Raw genomic sequence first — 20,004 nt, forward strand, 5'->3', positions numbered from 1 at the left:
TTTCAGATGTTGTACTTGGTGGGATTTGAACCCAGGACTCCAGCGCAAAAGTGTTAATAACCACTGAGCCACCGCGCTGCGATCAATCATTCCTACGCACACTTGTTCCCCAATTATTACCTGTTTAAATGGACCATAAAGGTTTGTTCTAATATTCTGTATTCAGGAGCACACCGCTCCTGACCCCCCGTCTTTCTGCTTTGTCGGGGGCGGTGTGCTCCTGAAGATTGACAGTTCGGACTACCGGCATGGTCAAACCTGAACGCTCATCCAGGTTTCTAACATAGGTAGATTTTCCTCTGCAGCACGGGAGAAGCACAGCGGTACTCAAGCTCCGTCTCCGGCCAGGTAAGAGCACCGCGAGTAGGCTCTAAAACAAGCAAGCAGGTGTGCGCTCCTTGCCTGGGTTCCCAAGCCACCTTGCAATCTCAGAGTGGTCGGGAACCAAGGCAACAAACTGTACACTATACAATTAAAAATCCTTCTGTTCTAGAGGACGGAAAGGATTTTTTTTTAATAAGAGGTAAATTGCAAATGTTTGTTTTTACTTGAGAGAACCACTTTAACATAGTAAATTTACCTACAGTCTTCTGGAAATAAATTGTCTTTCCTGACAATCAACTCAGCTCTCCTTCTCCAAACTCGGCGCGGCTGCATCCCCTCCACATGTGCTGATGCCTGCAAATATACAGACGTATTATATGGAATAAAAACATCTGTCTGCACTGTTCTGCATTTGCAAGATGACTGTTTTCAGTTTCAGGAGTGTTTGTGGTCAAATTGGTTATTATCTATGCCAAAACACCACTGGATTCCCATACATGTGCAAGGGAAGGGAGGGGTATGGCTGACATTCATGCTGCAGATATATTTCATATTGTGCTAACTGTGCAGGGAGATACACAGACCCTGCAGGCGCCGGCACACAAGGGCAGATCAGATCATATATGCATTATTTGGGTTTCATGTGATATGCCTAATGTGTACGAAGGCATTTGAGGTATGCAAGTAGGAGTGCCCAGGGTGGTACCTATAGGAAATGAGTCAGCCCCCGGGGTGGGCCCAGCATAGGGAAGCTCTTGTCTATGTCACATCGTGTGTTATAAGCCCCACCTCGCTGGGAAGTACTCCCTATCTTTTAAAAATCACACCACTTTTAGTCCCTGCCCACTAGTAATGTGTATAGGGAGGAGGAAAAAAAAAAGCAAATTAATTGAAATTCACCCAGGGTTGTCCTGGACACTTTGCAATTTGCACTAGAAGTGTTTGCATCCTGGGCACAAGGCAGGGAGACCTGGGCGCTGCAGTATACCCACATATATATATATATATATATATATATATATACAGGGGGCTTGTGTTTAGGATTACAGGGTCTGATTTACAGTGTTACTAGTATGGGACCGTCCAGGAGCTCGGAGATTTTCGTTCTGCTTTTATTAATACATCTGGTATCTGCCATCTCAGGTAAGTGCCATACCTATATATATAAGTACGTATACTCGGGATTATTATATATATTAGTTTGTGTATACTATTATGTCGCACATTTTACCTGGTTTATTATATATATTAGTTGCTTATAATATTGCACACGTGTGTATACAGTATATGGCTAATAGGTTTATTATATATGTTATTGGGTTGTTATAAATATGTATGTGTATGTATATATTTCTATCAATACTATTATGTGTGTGTGTATGTATATGTGTATGTATATATATATGTGTATGTATGTATATATATATATATATATATATACCATTATGTCACACACCTACTCAGGTCTATAGGTTTATTATATAGGTTGGTTATAATATATATACTATTATGTCGCACCTACACAACACTTTATAGGTTTATTATATATATATATTACATGGCTACGATACATGTGTGTACATCTATATATGTATTTAATAAACCAGGGGCGGACACATCATTGGTGGTGCAACCATTGCAGCCGCAGGAGGTCAGGGGCCACTTCTTGTCCCAAGGCAGGTGGAATTGTACATTATGAGGGCCCAAATACTGTTCTTTCCAGGGGCCCCCTTCTGTCTGATATATATATGTATCTATATATTTATCTATATGTGTGTTTGCGCCGTGTGTGTTAAATACATCACACACATGATGCGGACCCCTCCTTGTAATGGAGCATCACTAGTTGATGTGTGTATATATATTATATATATATATATATATATATATATATAAGGTAATGAAAGTCTCGTGGTGGGACTACAAGTCTCAGCAGGTCAGCCTGGCTGTAGGGTGAGCTGCTTTGCTTTATTTACAGCATTAATCTTTTGACATGAGGCTTGTCAGCCATTACTGGGGTATCCAGGTGGGAGCATCTTTACCTCAGATAACCACTGTATGACTATAAGGTAAGGAGAAGAGGGGGAGTCTGAGGTAAATGTTGCCAATTACAACTCCGCAACCAATATGGTTGTATTATAAGTGTAGTTTATCGTGACATTATATCCTATTATCGCGATATAGCCGATAACTAAGAGCACTAACATTTACAACCGGCTTCTACTTCAGACACACTCACACTGTACCGCTCTACTCCTAGCCACGCCTACGTCATGAATGGGCAGCCGCTGTTACGTCATCTGATTGGGCAACGTGAAATCTGCCGATCGCGAGCCTCCGCCCTCCCAGCCAATAGGAAAACAAGAGGGGAGGAGTTAAAATGGGCGGTTAAAAATCGACAGTCATCTCCTTCTACGTAGATTCCCGCCCATTTTATGTGAAGGGGAGGATGAGTGCGTCACTCGTCTCTCCTCACAGAGCGTGTGCAAGGAATCGGAAGAGGCAAGGGTGTGGTGGCCCCCTGCTCCATGCTTGCCGATAGGAGCAGTTACCTCACGTACATGGATGCTTTCCATGGTTGTGTGTGTTATATATACTACGTATGTTTCCATAGTAAGAGCTGAAGTAAGTACCTCAAAATTTATGAGGTAAAATGGAAGCCTCCTCTTGTAATAAAGTGTGAACAGTGGTAATATTTTTCTTTAAGACGAAGCTGATCTATTAAAATATTGCAAAGAATACGCCACAGTCCAGACGATTTTCTCTGAAGAAATCGAGCAAGAGCTGAAGCCGCCACGACCGATTAATTATTTCCCATCAGATTCGTTAAACTTTCATAACGCATCAGTTGTGGAATTACCGGCTAAGGGGGGCTGCGTTGCCAGATATTGCAGTTGACGCTGCTCGCTTTTGCCCCACAATGAATTGAGTCGTATCGTGACCTTGATTTTATCGTCTCCCCTGAATTGGTCGTATATTTAAGGATGAAGTCAATCGGATTGACGCTATTACACGGATATGCCCAGGATGGATATACGGCACGCGTGGCTTCCCCCACTTTCTTCTACGGCAAAGTGTCTTTGAACAGTTTATTAGTTTCGCGCTACTTCTCGTTTTTGAAGAGTCGTTACCTCAGGGAAAGTGAAAAATCCCTAAATTTGAAAAATTTCCCATGACTCAATATCAGACGACCCAAGTGTTAGAACTTTTTTGATAGTAAGTGTGAACTTACTTAGTCGTAGTCCGTGCGTGGCTTGTGACAGAGTGTAAAATCTGTAGAAAAATCCTAAATTTATTTCCATTGGTTCACTTTCAACAACTGCTTCCACCATTGGTAATCTGTTTGCTACATTCTTATGCCTGGCAAATAAAAGGAGGCCCTGGGCTGGCTACCACTTTTATCTCACTATTGCCCCTTTTTTTCCCCGTCTTAACAGGTGGGCATAAGAGTCTATAATCTGAAGAAAAATCCTAAATTTATTTACATTGGTTCACTTTCAGCAACTGCTTCCGCCATTGGTAATCTCTTTGCTTATGCCTGGCAAATAAAATGAGGCCCTGAGCTGGCTACCTCTTTTATCCCACTGTCTTTACAGCTGGGCATATTTACTTCTTTCGGAAAGCATTGATCCCTTATAACCAGCTGAGATTCCTCAGTTGTTGTTTTTTTGTAACATTTGGCCTTTTCACAGCTATCGCAGCAACCTTCCTCTACGCCAGGCTTTTCTCAGCCATCCACTTCGCAGCAACCTTCCTCTACGCCAGGCTTTTCTCAGCCATCCACGTTGCAGCAACCTTCCTCTACGCCAGGCTTTTCGCAGCTGTCCACGTTGCAGCAACCTTTCTCTACGCCAGGCTTTACGCAGCCATCTACGTTGCAGCAACCTTCCTCTACGCCAGGCTTTTCGCAGCTGTCCACGTTGCAGCAACCTTCCTCTACGCCAGGCTTTTCTCAGCCATCCATGTTGCAGCAACCTTTCTCTACGCCAGGCTTTACGCAGCCATCCATGTTGCAGCAACCTTTCTCTACGCCAGGCTTTTCGCAGCCATCCATGTTGCAGCAACCTTCCTCTACGCCAGGCTTTTCTCAGCCATGCATGTTGCAGCAACCTTCCTCTACGCCAGGCTTTACGCAGCCATCCATGTTGCAGCAACCTTTCTCTACGCCAGGCTTTTCGCAGCCATCCATGTTGCAGCAACCTTCCTCTACGCCAGGCTTTTCGCAGCCATCCATGTTGCAGCAACCTTCCTCTACGCCAGGCTTTTCTCAGCCATCCATGTTGCAGCAACCTTTCTCTACGCCAGGCTTTACGCAGCCATCCATGTTGCAGCAACCTTCCTCTACGCCAGGCTTTTCTCAGCCATCCATGTTGCAGCAACCTTTCTCTACGCCAGGCTTTTCTCAGCCATCCACGTTGCAGCAACCTTCCTCTACGCCAGGCTTTCCGCAGCCGTCCACGTTGCAGCAACCTTCCTCTATGCCAGGCTTTCCGCAGCCGTCCACGTTGCAGCAACTTTTCTGTACGCCAGGCTGTCAGCACTAACGTCTCAGAGAGAGGGCCACACCCTATGTTGCTCAACCTTCTGTTTAACTCCAACCAAGCTTGTAGCCTTATCTACATCTGGCTTACCGTACATACAATGTCTGTTTTCGATAGTTCAGACCTAGACAGCAGAAAGCCACATGTTTTCACAACTCGTAATCACTGGAACTGTTTAAAAGATGCTTTGAAGACTTTACTTACGATATCGGAAAGTTCTTACGTTGTAGATAGAAGATTTACAGGGAGTATTATATTTATGGGTTATTTTCGGTAGAGGCAAGACCCACATCTCCTAGGTGGCATCTTGAAGAAGGGCAACTTGAATTTACTATTGACCTCTTCACTGCCCAGGACCACTTTGGAAGTTACATTTAACATATTCACTACCCTAGACGACCAGGGATTTTACCAGATTACATTTCTAATTATTGTGAAATTTTTATGACGAGTAATGTCAACTGTTAATTAAGAAGTTCCGTCTGACTATTTTATCACCATGGGATCTACCTAGTAGTTGAACCATGGAAATTCATGAATAGTATGTGTGTGACACATCCTGTGGAGTAGATGCTGTTTATTGCACCTGCCTTCTGCTCTGAATGATAAAAAGAGGTCCCTAAGGGTGGACACTATTAAGTTAAAGGGGTATTCCCATCTCCAAGATCCTATCACAATATATAGTAGGTGTAATAATAATAATATTAGCAAATACCTCCAATTAGAAATGTAGTATAGTATTTTTGATTCGCTATCTCTTACTACATGTGCAGGGCATTGCAGGACCTTAGGTATCCATGGTTACGTCCACTGATAAAATGACAGTTAGCTGCTAGTGGTCGTAACCGTGGATACCTAAGGTCCTGTATTGCCTGCACATGAGGTAAGTGGCATAGCGAATTAAAAAAATACTATACTATATTTCTAATTGGAGGTATTTACTAATATTATTATTATTACACCTACTACATAATGGGCTAGGATCTTGGAGATGAGAATACCCCTTTAAAGGTGACTGAGCTGCAATACCACAACAGCCCATGAAAGAGAGTGGTGCTGTTTCTCAAATAAAGTAGTTATGATTTTACATCTCATATCAACCCTTTAAAGCCATATACTGTACTTGTGTATATGTTCATACTTTCATGCATTTCTTTTTTTTTTATATAAAACTCACAGGCTATGGCCAGAAAACTGCAGAATAAACTACGCACGCTTCTGGTGCATTTTTTTTTGTCTAAATAGGGAAAAAAAAGCCCTGAAAAAAAATTGCCATTCTGTGTTTTTTTTTTTTTTTTCTCCAAAAACGCAAGGAAAAAAATGTATTGTGTAAATGAGATTTTAGGAATCTCATTCATTTTGTTGGTACTTTAAAACTATGCTTTTTTTTCTGAACATAAAAATATTAAAATTGCTACGTGCGAACAATACCTTATAGACAACCCAAGCCCTATACGATTTCTCATATAGTTGTATCCAGTGAATGCTTCTCGGGCTTGTTTTACCTATAAGAATGGACCTCCAATGTGTTCTCGAAAAGCATTGTGGCAAAAGAGGTCTACTTTTTCCTATCCAACAATTCAGCCCCTTTCCCGTGTTATGTGCTTATCTTGTTATGTCAGTTCAGAAATGTCGAATAATTCCCGTCAGGAACTCCTGCAAAACAATAAAAACGTTCCTACTTACCGTCATTTCCTAGAGGTACAATCCTAGATTTAGCAAATCTTTCATGCTAACTCACCTGCCTGAGTCACATTACATGATGCCGAGTTTCCATACTAGATAAGGCAGTACAAGTAAAGACAATATATCGCAATTATGACGACGCACGTGCCTATTTAATGTACAACATTATCATAGTCAGAGGAGGTGAAGAGGACATAGTCCTTGTAAGACACTCTAAAAGGATCATAAGGTGAATTCTTTCTTAAAGGGACACATACTATATGCTACCTGTTATTAGCCATTTCAGACTGGAGAGCGATCGGCTATAATTCTTAAAGAGGAGGTCTGAAACTAACATTTATTTTAATCCTAAATGCCTGTTTATTGTCATAATTAATCTCTTTTCTAATACACTTTAATTAAAAAGTCCCTATCATTCCCTCACTATGCTACCCAGCTGGTTTATTTTATTTTTTTTAACCTTTTTCCTGTTTGACACTTCATTTGAGAACCCCCAGTGCTTGCTGGGATATTCAAGCGAGCTGTCATCAGGGGGCAGATGCTGCAGTCAATGCCATTGACTCTGCCCCCTCCCTGAAACGAAGCGTCGTCAGTGACGCCCGTTTCAGGGGCTGGGCTAGTCCCTGCTCTATTGATCATGCGTCTTTTGTAAATTCCGACTTATACTCATTACGTTCTTGTCACTGTTCAATATGCGCAGTGACAGTGCACTCCCTCGCTGGCTCTGATGAGCAGTAACGAGCCGGCAAGAGAGTGCACTGTCAGTGTGCATTGTATGTAGAAAACCCGTTGTGCAGGAAAAGCTGACACCAGCGTTGCCCCTACAAGTGACCTCACTTCCTATCAGAGCAGGCGAGGGAGCGCATTGTCACTGTGCTCTGAGAAGAATAATGCACAGTGACAAGATCCTACCCAGCATAAATCAGAATTGATTGACCACTGATGCATGCTCAGTAGTGCAGGGACTAGCCCAGCCCATGAAACGGGCATCTCTTCGTTACGTTGGTCACCCCCATTATGTGGAAATAACACACAATGTTCAGGAATTTACCTATTTTGTGTCTGGAGGAAGTAATATGTGATGCAAAACACTGTTCTTTACAGTAAATGCTGTATTACATATATGAAAGATGACGGAGATATTGTGTATGTCCAAATGTACATGAACTTGGTTGATTATTGAGGAGGGGGGAGGCTACCAACTGTTGACTCTCGTTTTTACTTATGGTTTCCACATTTACTCCGGGCTTTAATATCTTCCTGGATAAATGATATAAAAGAGGGATAAAGTTCACGTGTAGGTGTTTACGCTGTTAATGTTTAAGCCAGATTTTCTCTGAGTTGCACTTGGTTACTATTGTAGGTGGTGAAATATTACCCGGTGTCATAATCCGGTGCTCTTCAGTGGAAGAGCCCAGAATAAAATAACATGCGTTGTTGGTTGGTTGGGCCTATTATTATAAGTTTATATGAAGATACACAGCGCTGGTGTGAAGAATGAATCCTTCCTGGTGTGATAGGGTCTTTTTTTTTTTTTTTTTTTATTTTGTGGCCACATTTTTTTTAGACATCTGTGGTCTTCAGAAGCTTTTTATTGGAAGCCACACCATTTTGGTAGATCTTTTTAAGATTTTCTTACTTGTCCTTTTCTATCGGTATCCTTGAACCCTCAGATAAGCCATGTAATATTGGCAAAATTGGGATACTGTGTAAGAGACACACTCCCACCCTAATGTCTGACGAAGGAAAGTGGGTAAAGTGAATCAATAACACAACGAAGTTGGTGTTCTGAATTTAGTTTTTTTTTGTGCTCAGCCCACCTTCTCTTTATATAACACACCTCGCAACATCTTTTCAAAATAAGGTATATATATGGTCTTGTATATACTGAAAATAAAGAAAACTACCGCATCTTGACGTGAAGCCTCTCCTGATCTCGTCTAATCTGAAATATACAAAACAAGGCCGCTACGGGATGTTATAACTTGTCTTAGGGTGTAATATGGGTGTAAATAAGAAACGAGAGCTCTCTTCTCTATCCGCGTTAGTAAATTTCTCAGTCGAGAAAAACTTGGCACACCTTCCTTCCATATCTTATATTTCTTCCTCCTTCATTCCTCCGAGAGACTGGAATAGACCGGGTTGACTATATGCTGGTGGTATGCGAAAGCTTAGCCACTCCTATGTGAAATGAATGCGTCCTTCTCTCCCTGCCTGGATATCTTCACCATATGTATATGGCCGGCTTATGTCGTGGCTTCTCGGTGGACCTCCATTTCAATTCTTCTTTCAAATACGGCGGAGAGAAAGTGTTTTATGAGCAATTTTCTACTGTAATGTTGTTATTGTGACTCGGCCGTTCTGATAATGAGCCTAAAGACCCGTTGGGCCGTCAGATTCCCCTCTGGGGAAGGAATGATGGATCTGTCGTTGACAGTACACCTGCCTCTGTCTGAAGACTTAACTTCCAGCTCCTGAGGCAGTTTCCATGTTCATTACCTATGATCTTAGCTTTCTCCTTGTCTTTTATCCCTTGAATCTCCGTAAAGTACATTCCCTTATCTCACATCAAGACTTCACACAAGCTGCGGATATCAGTAATGTATTGACTGCAGAAGCCCAAGGCAGCGGAGTAACTAGTCACTATATATATGGATAACGTACAAACTTCCTTCTAAGTGTCACGTGCTTGATTTTCAGACATGTAGTTTCCCTTTCCAAAGCCCCACGTCATGGTTATAGATTTACCAAGCATGTGGTGTGATGTGACTTGCATTGATTTAGTTCACACGGCTTTATGCCTCCATATTATTACAGTTAAATTCCATTAATCCAGCATAAATCGGACAGAAATTTTGTATATTATGGAGTTGAAAAACCATAAAAAAGAATTTAGAGATAACCAACTATGAGTCTGGGGACAGCCTTTGTTTGTTTGATGCCCTGTGCTATACCCTCCGTGCCCACCTTCCCCTTACAATATTCCCTATCAGTGTCCCACTGTTCACCTAAATGCAAATATTGCATTACCCTAACTCACAAATTTACCTATTCTATATAATAACACATTGGGTTGCTTGCTAAATGAACAATGAGATGCCGGCTTGTCTGTATGTAGTGAATCAAGTGTATTGTGCTAACTACTACTCATTTAGGGTTGTGCTCACACTCCACCACAGCGGCCCACCAGGGAATTTACCTGTTCTCCCGCAGGCCAGTCCGAGCCTGCTCCCTATACACATACTCCTATAATATCAGTGTCTAAATATATATTTATATAAAAAAAAAAAATATATATATATATATATATATATATATATACACACAATCTCTATATATATCTATTAGAATATTATTATAATATTATTAGTTTTATTATTATGATATGACAGTATTATTCTGTTATCTATTAGTACTATATTATATTTTTTATTATCAGCATTTCTACTAGTATATTCAAGTATTATTATTAACTCTTAACGTTTTAAAAATATAAAAAACTATATTTAATATATATATTTTTTTGCTCTCTTAGGGATCACCAAGTGTGACAGAAACGAGTTTCAATGTGACGACGGGAAGTGTATCCCATACAAGTGGGTCTGCGATGGCAGCGAGGAGTGCAGGGATGGTTCTGACGAGTTTCAAGAAACCTGCCGTAAGAACCATTTCTAGGCATCAAATAAACCCTGGACATTTTGTGTAATTCAGTATATAATACATTCTTGTCTTTCCCACCAGATGAAAAAACATGCAGCCCCGAACAGTTCAGCTGTGGTGGCCGGTCCAACCGATGTATCCCCAAGTCATGGCAGTGTGATGACCAAGAAGACTGTGAAAATGGTTCTGATGAGAAGGACTGCAGTAGGTGTCATGTCTTGACTTTCTGTGTGCACACCACAGAACATACGTATCTGTTTGTACACGAGCTTAGGGCTGATTTGGTCTCTTCATTTCATTACAGCTCACAAACCGTGCGCCTCCGATGAGCAGTTCCAGTGCAACAGCGGGATGTGCATCTCAGTCGCGTACGTATGCGACGGCGACCACGACTGTGACGACAGCAGCGATGAGGACTCCTGCCCTGCACCCACCTGCAATCCAAACTTTTTTCAATGCAAGAACTCTACCGTCTGCATCCCTAAACTATGGACATGCGATGGGGATCCCGACTGTGAAGACGGCTCTGACGAAGAGAGCTGCGAAGGAAAGGAGCCGATCAAGACGGACAAACCCTGCTCTCCTCTGGAGTTCCATTGTGGCAGCGGCGAGTGTATACACATGAGCTGGAAGTGTGACGGCGGTGTAGACTGCAAGGACAAATCTGACGAGAAAGACTGTGGTACGTACCATGAGCAGTGTCTGCTACTCGCGCATGGAATCAGGGAGCTAAAATATTCTACGTTTCCAAGAACGACCAACGGAATGTGGAGAAAAAAAACATCAAAAACGTAACCTCGTAATATTCACTTCCACGTATACGCCCAAACACTGTTTTGAGATTTTGTGTGCATAGTAGTCTTACAGCAAATACTTTTTTATTTCATAGGCTACTAAAAAAAAAATTTCCTTTTTTTTTTTTTTGTCCTTTTTAGTTTTTATGGGTTAGAGTGTCCAGTTTTCGTATTTGTATAGTACTTTATGCTCTAAATTTGCATATTAACACTGAAATGATGTAATTACATATAGTGTTGGATGAACGGGGCAGCTATGAGGATGGTTTGGTGGATGATCTTAAAAAGTATAGGTTTTTATTTTTTTAACCCTTATGTGTTTTTATTTTGCATCCTTATATATTTGTCTTGCAAGATATATCCTTTATGACAGGGACATTCACTTTTAATATTTTTTTTTAGATTTTGCATCCTTAGGAGCCCCAGTTACAGGGGAAAAAATATATTGTAGAGCTGATGTTGATCTGCTAAGACTCAGCAGCTCTCCAAGTCAGACGCATCTGGTGATCACTTGATCGCTAGGTCCAATACTTGTAGGAACATTGCTGCAGCTTGTATATTATATGTCACTTTGAGCGTTATCTAGACTCTGCAAGAGTTGACAGATCTTGAACTTTAATTTGTTCCTAATTTCAGAAAAACCAACGTGCAGTCCCGACCAATTCCAGTGCACCAACGGGAAATGTATTCATGGCAGCCGGCAATGCAACCAACAGTACGACTGTGAAGATCGAAGCGATGAACTGGGCTGTGCGAACGGTAAGAGTCGTAACGATCGGATCCGGCGCCCGACGTGTGACTCGTCTTAGTAATAGAAAAGTTAAATATCTTTAATTTTTTTCAATTCAGAGACAAGATGCGAGGGCCCCGAGAAGTTCAGATGTTTCAGCGGAGAATGTATCAGTATGGACCGAGTGTGTAACGGAGTCGTAGACTGCCGAGACTGGTCAGATGAACCACTGAAAGAGTGTGGTGAGTATAACTCCCCTCATCACTCCAGCATCATCCTCCTATCATCCCCTGTGAGGTTTATATATATATATATATATATATATATATATATATATATATATATATATATTTACGCTGTACTATCTCCAGGTGACAATGAATGCATGAAAAGAAATGGCGGCTGCTCTCATATTTGCAAAGACCTCAAGATCGGACACGAGTGTTTATGCCTAGAGGGATATCGTCTGGTGGACGAGAGGAAATGTGAAGGTAAATTGGTGTCTAAAATCATAACTTGGGTTATGTTTATCTTCATGCTCCCAAGATTTATTTAGAGGTCTCAATCTTTGTCTCTTCAGATATTAATGAATGTGAACAACCCGACATCTGCAGCCAAATCTGCACCAACTTGGAAGGAAGCTACAAGTGCGAATGCTACGAGGGTTACCAGATCGATCCCATGACTGGGTCCTGTAAGAGCATTGGTGAGTACAGTAGAGAAAAAAATGGGTAAAGAGGATTTTTGCAAAGATTCCAGCTTCAAAAAATCTTATTTCCTGGAAATCTTCAAATTTCCCCACTTTTTACCTGCTTCGGTCGTAGCATTGCAGAAATGTAGCATTACGGATGAGCTGGAAGCCATGCTCTGGTTCTTGTGTAGAAACCCCACTTATTGTTTCCATATTTCAAAAGCATTTATCTTATTGCTAGCACATGGGATGACCAGCTATTGAAGTGTTTATTTATTTTTTATTATTTTTAGGTACAGTGGCTTCCCTCTTCTTCACCAACCGGCACGAGGTGAGGAAGATGACGCTGGACAGGAGAGAATACACAAGTTTCATCCCAAGTCTTAAGAACGTAGTGGCGCTCGATATGGAGATTGCAAGCAATAAAATCTACTGGTCTGACTTATCCCAGAAGAAAATCTACAGGTAACGAGAGTGATATCCGTTCTTATCTCTTATGTTTGTACCTATTCCTCATTGCTCTTGATATTACGAGACTAACCTTCATACTCTTACCCCGTACAGTGCTTTAATGGACAAAGCTCATAACTTTTCCCACCACGAAACTGTCATCGGTAATGAAATCGTAGCTCCAGATGGTATTGCTGTAGATTGGGTCCACGCCAACCTGTACTGGACAGATTCGGCCATCAGCAGCATCTCTGTGGCCAATACTGCCGGCTCCAAGCGAAAAACACTCTTCAAAGAAGGTCTGGCCAAGCCGCGTGACATTGTGGTGGATCCCACAAAAGGGTAAAGAATTGTTGATTTTTTTTATTTTTTTTTTGGCAGAGATTTCCTGCCACTAGATTAGCTTCTGCAATATTATAACTCTCAGCATGCAATGATAGCCTAGGAGTTATTGTCTCTCAATGGCTAAAACATTTGCAATTTCTAGATCCATAGTAAATATTAAATCCTCCATTCTTTACTTTTTTCAGATTTATGTACTGGACCGACTGGGGCTCACCTGCCAAAATCGAGAAGGGTGGCTTGAACGGAGCGCTCCGACAGACTCTGGTCAATAATGATATCGAATGGCCCAATGGGATCACTTTGGGTGAGTGTTACCTGCTCTTTATGGGAAGAATATGGTACAAAAATCGGATAAAACCTATACCGGACGTTACTAATCTTCCATGTTGTATTCCACTTTAGATCTGGCCCATCAGAGACTGTACTGGGTGGACTCCAAGTTGCACACTCTGTCCAGCATTGACGTTACTGGTGGAAACAGACGGATAGTCATTGCCAATGAACATTGCTTATCTCACCCATTCGGCCTCACCATTTTTGAGGTAAGTTATTCTATTCTTTTTTTTTCCTAATTCCAGACGTAAAAGTTTCATGCAAGTTGTACCACTGCCAAACATTACTCTTAAGTGTGTTGTCTCGTACCTGTAAGTGCACTCACACAACTTCTTAAACCGGCTTGACTATTAATATTTGCCAGCACTTTTACCCACTTTTAACGTTCTTCAACATTTGTTTTACTTTGTGAAGGACCTGGTCTTCTGGACCGATATTTACAATGAAGCCATATTCAGCGCTAACAGGCTGACCGGAGAGCAAATCAAGAAGGTGGCAGAAAATCTCTTATCACCAGAAGACATTGTCCTGTATCACAACAGGGGACAGCCTGAAGGTAGGACATTGATGGAAAATGGCATCATGATCTCTTAATATGGTATTTGGGATATTTACCCAATGCATGGTGACACGTTGGAAGTATCGATTGGTTAAGGGTCCAGATGCTGGGACTCCCATTGCTCATGCACCCTCGCCTGTGATTGGGTCTGCTCTGCTGATCCTCAAAGTCGAGGTCATAAAAATTGTACATCGCTATGCTTGATTCTCCGAGGATAGCCATGCTAAGCTGATCACAGCCGGAGGGGCATTGTGCTCAGCCGGAGGGGCACCGAGCTCAGCCGGAGGGGCACCGAGCTCAGCCGGAGGGGCACCTAGCTCAGCCAGAGAGGCACCGAGCTTAGCCAGAGGGGCATCATGCTCAGACGGAGGGGCACCGAGCTCAGCCAGAAGTGCAGGTGTTCAGCCGGAGGGGCACCTAGCTCAGCCGGAGGAGCACGTACTCAGCCGGAGGGCCACCTAGCTCAGCCAGAGGGCCACCTAGCTCAGCCGGAGGGCCACCTAGCTCAGCCGGAGGACCACCTAGCTCAGCCGGAGGGACACCGAGCTTAGCCAAGTCATGGCAGGGGTCTCGGCCTCCAGATTTTCACTTGATCAAAATTTTTGAGCCATCACTAAAACTAGAGCTAAAATTTCTAAATGCTATATTTATCTAGCCATACTATAGGATTTTTTTTATTATTATATAAACATGACAAATGTCTGCTTTTGTGTCCATTTTAGCTCAAAACTGGTGCAATTTGCATCTTGAAAATGGAGGATGTGAATACCTGTGCTTGCCAGCTCCGCAAATCAATGCACATTCCCCCAAGTATACTTGTGCCTGTCCTGATGGAGAACACCTGGGTCCTGACATGAGGAGCTGCAGAAAAGGTATGGTCTCTCCTTAAAATTATTAGTAACATATAGTAACGTAGGTTGAATAAAGAAGACCTAGGTCCATCAAGTTCAACCTCCCTCCCCCAAGTGTACTCCCTACACTAACACTACACTAACTTACTAACTGGGACTAGGCCTCACAAATGTATTATTATTACCATTTTTATTATTGCTCTTTACCTACAGTATATAACCCTCCTACAACCCTTCTGTCTTATGGCTCGTCCACATGACTGATATTTTCGGACGGCTGCTATCCATGGTTTTGACGGATCGCACTCATACCTATGATAATCTATGAGGCTGGGCACATGTCCCATTTTGTTCCTCAGACAGGGTGGTCTGCAGAAAAGATTGGAGACATCTCTGATTTTGATTTTGGGATCAAAACCAGTATTGCAAGTCTATGGGTCTGTGAAAAAAAATCGAACCGCACTCGGATGACATTCGAGTATGGTCTAATTTTCACGGAATGACGTAATGGAGAAACTCTTTATTTTCTCTCTCCACATTCCGAGAAAAACTGATGCGACTCTGATCATAATAATCGGATCGTTTCTCTAGAATGTAGAGAAAACGGACCCTACTCTTAGTCTTGGTATCTCTAAACGTCCTATGCGTGCCGATAATCTCCACACTATATTCTTTTTGCCTGATTCATTATTGTATTTGCCCATCTTTTTTTTTTTTTTCTTGTCTACTTTTGGGTGTTTTATGCCGGTTTTTTGATTTGCACCCAATTCTTCTTTTAATTTGCGCCTTTCGTGAAGTCTGTTTGCTCTGTTGCCGTTCCTCTGTTCGCCATCTGTTTTTGCAGATGTTTGCGGCCGATTCAACAATTGCAACTTTTTTTTCGTTTTAAAGTACATTCCAGTCATTCCTTTCCCGGAGTGTTTTTTTCTTTTTTTTTTCATTAATACACCTGAATTTTTTGCGCGAATCTTGAGATGTATCAACAGAACGTGTAAATTTTTGTCTTTGATTTTGTACAAAATTTTGAAGAATGTGATAATGAATACCACAAAATAAAATAAATTGATGAATTTGTGTTTTATATGCTTAATACTATTAATAAAGCACAGGAGTATCTAATAAATGTAATATTTGTCTCTACAGAAGCAATATCGAGCAATGTCACCTCGCCTCCCGTTGTATCTCCAAGGAGTACGGCTCTGGCCAAACTCATCACCACCCCAACCAGGACACCTTCTACTACTAAACCCAGACAGCCTACAACGAGGCCGCCATCTACTACGACCACCATCCTACCAACCACTACAACCACCATCCAACCAACCACTAGAAAAATGACGACACAAAGCGCAACGAGAAACCTCGATCTGTCAACACCCGGAATCCACAGTAACACAGAGTCACAGCCAGGTACAACTATTTCCCTGTAGGGAGATTTCTAGATTTAGTGTGATATATATATATATATATATATATATATATATATATAAGCTTTTACTAAACGTTATGATGGCTTTGTCTACAGCCGGAAATAATGGTGACGTGAAAATGGAGACTGCAGAATCTCATGCTCGATCCAACGCCATCTACATTGTCGTCCCTGTTGGTGAGTTTCGTCTACTGCAGAATTCACCTGTTTTATTTTATTTTTTTTTTTACAAATTGATGAATCTGATTATGGACTTTGAGTAATGAGTTCCAAACTACATAATATCGGAGTCAATACACACTATTTCCATATATATCCAGACATAGATTATTCCATAAAACATAGCTCTAACAAATTTTTTGTTTGTCCCCCCCTTCCCCAGTTATTCTGTGCTTGCTTTCATTCGGGGGCTTCCTCTTATGGAGGAACTGGAGATTGAAAAACACCAATACTATTCACTTCGACAATCCCGTATACCAGAAAACAACAGAGGAGGATGAGATTCACATATGTCGGAGTCAGGAAGGATACTCTTATCCTTCGGTAAGTAGTTAAGAAAGAAATTTGTCATTGCCGTTTTGGAAAACTGTAAAAGTGATGATTTCACCACTCACTAATGCCCCTGTGGAAATCAGGTGACATGCAGTATTACATCCCCACTACAGGGGACATACAGTATTACATGTGGTCACTAAAGGGAATCTGTCAGTAGGGTTTTGCTATGTAATCAGAGCACTACAGGGGGACACGCAGTATTACTTATGGCCATTAAAGAGACTCCATCAGCAAGTTTTCCTGTTTAATCTGAGAGAAACATAATATAGGGTAAGAGAGCCTGATTCCAGGGATGTATCACTTACTCGGCTGCTTGCTTTAGTTTTGATAGAATCCAAGTTTTATCTGTTGTAAATGTAGCAGTGCTCAGAATGCTGAACTGTGTGTAACCCCGCCCACACTTCTGATTGGTAGCTTCCTGTGTACATTGTTAGCAAGCTGCCAATCAGTAGTGGGGGGGTGGGGTTACACAGATTAGCCTGACTTCCTGGCACATGACACCTAGTCAAGCAGTGATAATCTCCTGCTGATAAAACACTGATTGTATTGAAACCACAACAACAGCCCAGTAAGTGACACATCATCGGAATCAGGATCACTTGCCTTATTTTATGCTGCTTTCAGATTAAATAGGAAAAACCTACTTTCAGATTCCCTTTAAAATGAATATCCCACCACGTAATGCTTTGTCTGACCAGGTCGGTCAGTGTATGATCCACTGCTGGGTAGTTGGACTCTGATCCTGATCCCCGTCTCTTCTCTCTTCACAGAGGCAGATGGTGAGCTTGGAAGACGACGTGGCTTGAAACCTTCACCAGACGTGCCTATTACCAAACTCTGCTGCTCAAATATATCAGGGGCAATGACTGCTAAACCCAAAAAAATGTACCCGTCCACACAGCGATACCCTCCAGGGCAATCTGGAGTTGCTGAGATTATTTTTTTTTTTTTTTTTACTTTTTTAATGTTTAGTTTTTTTTTTTTTTTTTTTGTTCACTCTACCAACCAAACCACTGAGCACATCGTCCAGAGACTGCAGTTACTCTATTTTTGTGAGAATTATTTATGAAGATACCTGTGTGTCCTCGAAGTCGTGCCATTTTCTCCTCCCCGCACCTGTCATAAAATGAAGGACTATACTGATGAGGTGTGCGGTGGAGGAAGAAGGATGGGACAATAACCAGAAATCTACGCACTAAAAGGGGGGGGGTGAACCAACTATGAAGGACTAAATGTGATGATCCTGCTGGGGTTTATTTTATGTTTTGCTTTAAAAGCACAAAACTGTTCTGAAACACTAAGAACTGGAGAGAAATGAGGAGCAACACAGAGAGAAGCTTTTAAGAAAATGTGGATGTATCCTCAGGGCGTCAGACATGTTTACTGCCTTGAGGTTCAACGCGGGAATTGGGAGCGCAGCCATTATTTTTTATTTGTAGGTGCTCTGCCCTCCCGAGCCATAAAAAGGCCTCGAATCACCCACAAGTGCCTAATTGACTACCAACGTTTGCTTCCATTTCTCTGAAAGCCCATCCTTCTGTTGCACTTTCTGTCTCAATTGTTTTGTATATTTTTTTTTCCCCCTCTTTCTTGAACTTTTGTTTGTTGTCACTTTTTTATTTGCACAGCTTTGAAATCTATATAATGTTTTTTTTGTTTTTTGTTTTTTTTTTATTCACCTGCCTGTATCCAACAGGGTATGATGGTAGTGAAGAATAGTTTTGACTTATGAAATCTGGGAAGCTTGGCTGTTTCTTAAGCTTTAATTCTTCTTACAAGGTTACAACGATAAAAGCTGATTGAAGTGGTGCTACCTATAGCGGAATGAGCCTGTTCGTTACCGCGCTGCCTTAATTTGCAATTACTACTTGAAATATCAACTTCAACGGAATGAGAGTTAAGCTGGACGTAGACCTTTAATAACTGTTGACAAAAAATGGCGATTAGGATAGTTAGCCAACTCCTCCCCACCATGTCTATGAAGGACACTTCTGGCGTCACTTATCTAATGATTACCAATTAACTCAAATGGGACTCCCAACTATTTTATCCCCCAACGTCAGATACATATTTAAAAAATCCCCAAATTAATACACAGTGTTAATCGATAGAACATTGTTTTTATTGCCATTGACAATTATTGAAGATCTCCTGCCCGCATTCTCCACCAACTGAAAAAAAAAGGCCTTATTTTCATCCTTGCCTTTCTTTCTTTTTCTTTTATTAAACCAGGTAGAAATTAGCCAATCTTTTAATGCAGTATTGAAATCAAAGCTCCCTGTCTGACCCTGTGAAGAGATTTTAATTTTGCTTGTTGTGGCTTAATTTTTTTTTTTTTTCTGTGAAGGGTGTAAATAATTTTTTTTTTTTTTGTGTACAGTTGTTTTGCACATATTGGCTGTAAATACATGAACGTCATTGTATTATGTATGGGGGGGGGGGGGGGGAGAAAAAAAAAAGTTTAATATATAATTTATTTATTTGTAAAATGTCTTTTGTGTTTATTATTCTGAAGTTCTAATGTAAGATTGATGCGATCGTGGAAGAGTTACGTAGGATAAAAGCGGCGGCTTCCTAACGATTTCGGTCAGATTTAAAGGATAACTGTCCAGAATTAAAAAAAAGGGTACAACAAAGTTACAATAAAGAAACAAAGTAAATTGTCATAGTTACTAAGAAAGTAAAGAAGTACTGTAGATTTCGAACATTCTTTTTATCCAAAGCGACCAGTTTAAGAGTTTTGCACGGTGGGCAATGATCTGATTGGTAGCTGCTTTCTGTTCCATGGATTTAGTTTTTGGATGGAGTTAATTAAAGGAACAGTCCTGGCAAAACCAAGGAGGCCTACTGCAAGGCCTGAGGGGGCGGAGTTAGCTGGGATTTAAAGAACACCAATGAGAGAATGTATGTGTCATGCTCCGCCCACTATGTATTTCCTTAATGACAACATCTGATGTTATACCTCTTTCTTGAAACCTGATATATGCAATCATATATTATAGAATGGTTATAATTTTACAAAACGGTCTCTTTTGAGAAATTAGTCTTACATTAAA

At 41.3% G+C, this 20,004-nt stretch overlaps 1 protein-coding gene across 1 annotated transcript; it reads left to right on the top strand.

The window, feature by feature from the left end:
• The first annotated feature begins 1,218 nt into the window (after positions 1-1,218).
• On the top strand, positions 1,219-19,385 carry LDLR (low density lipoprotein receptor). Its single transcript, XM_073654220.1, has 18 exons — positions 1,219-1,467; positions 10,087-10,209; positions 10,293-10,415; positions 10,516-10,893; positions 11,642-11,764; positions 11,855-11,977; positions 12,107-12,226; positions 12,316-12,441; positions 12,720-12,891; positions 12,991-13,218; positions 13,407-13,525; positions 13,624-13,763; positions 13,969-14,110; positions 14,836-14,985; positions 16,108-16,374; positions 16,490-16,570; positions 16,776-16,936; positions 17,719-19,385. The coding sequence occupies exons 1-18, from the start codon at positions 1,398-1,400 to the stop codon at positions 17,752-17,754; spliced, it is 2,682 nt and encodes an 893-aa protein (XP_073510321.1). The 5' UTR covers positions 1,219-1,397; the 3' UTR covers positions 17,755-19,385.
• The last annotated feature ends 619 nt before the right edge of the window (positions 19,386-20,004 follow it).

This window comes from Phyllobates terribilis, unplaced genomic scaffold (genome assembly GCF_046119375.1).
Source record: "Phyllobates terribilis strain yellow unplaced genomic scaffold, ASM4611937v1 Scaffold_11__3_contigs__length_659146591, whole genome shotgun sequence".
NCBI classification, from domain to species: Eukaryota; Metazoa; Chordata; class Amphibia; order Anura; family Dendrobatidae; genus Phyllobates; species Phyllobates terribilis.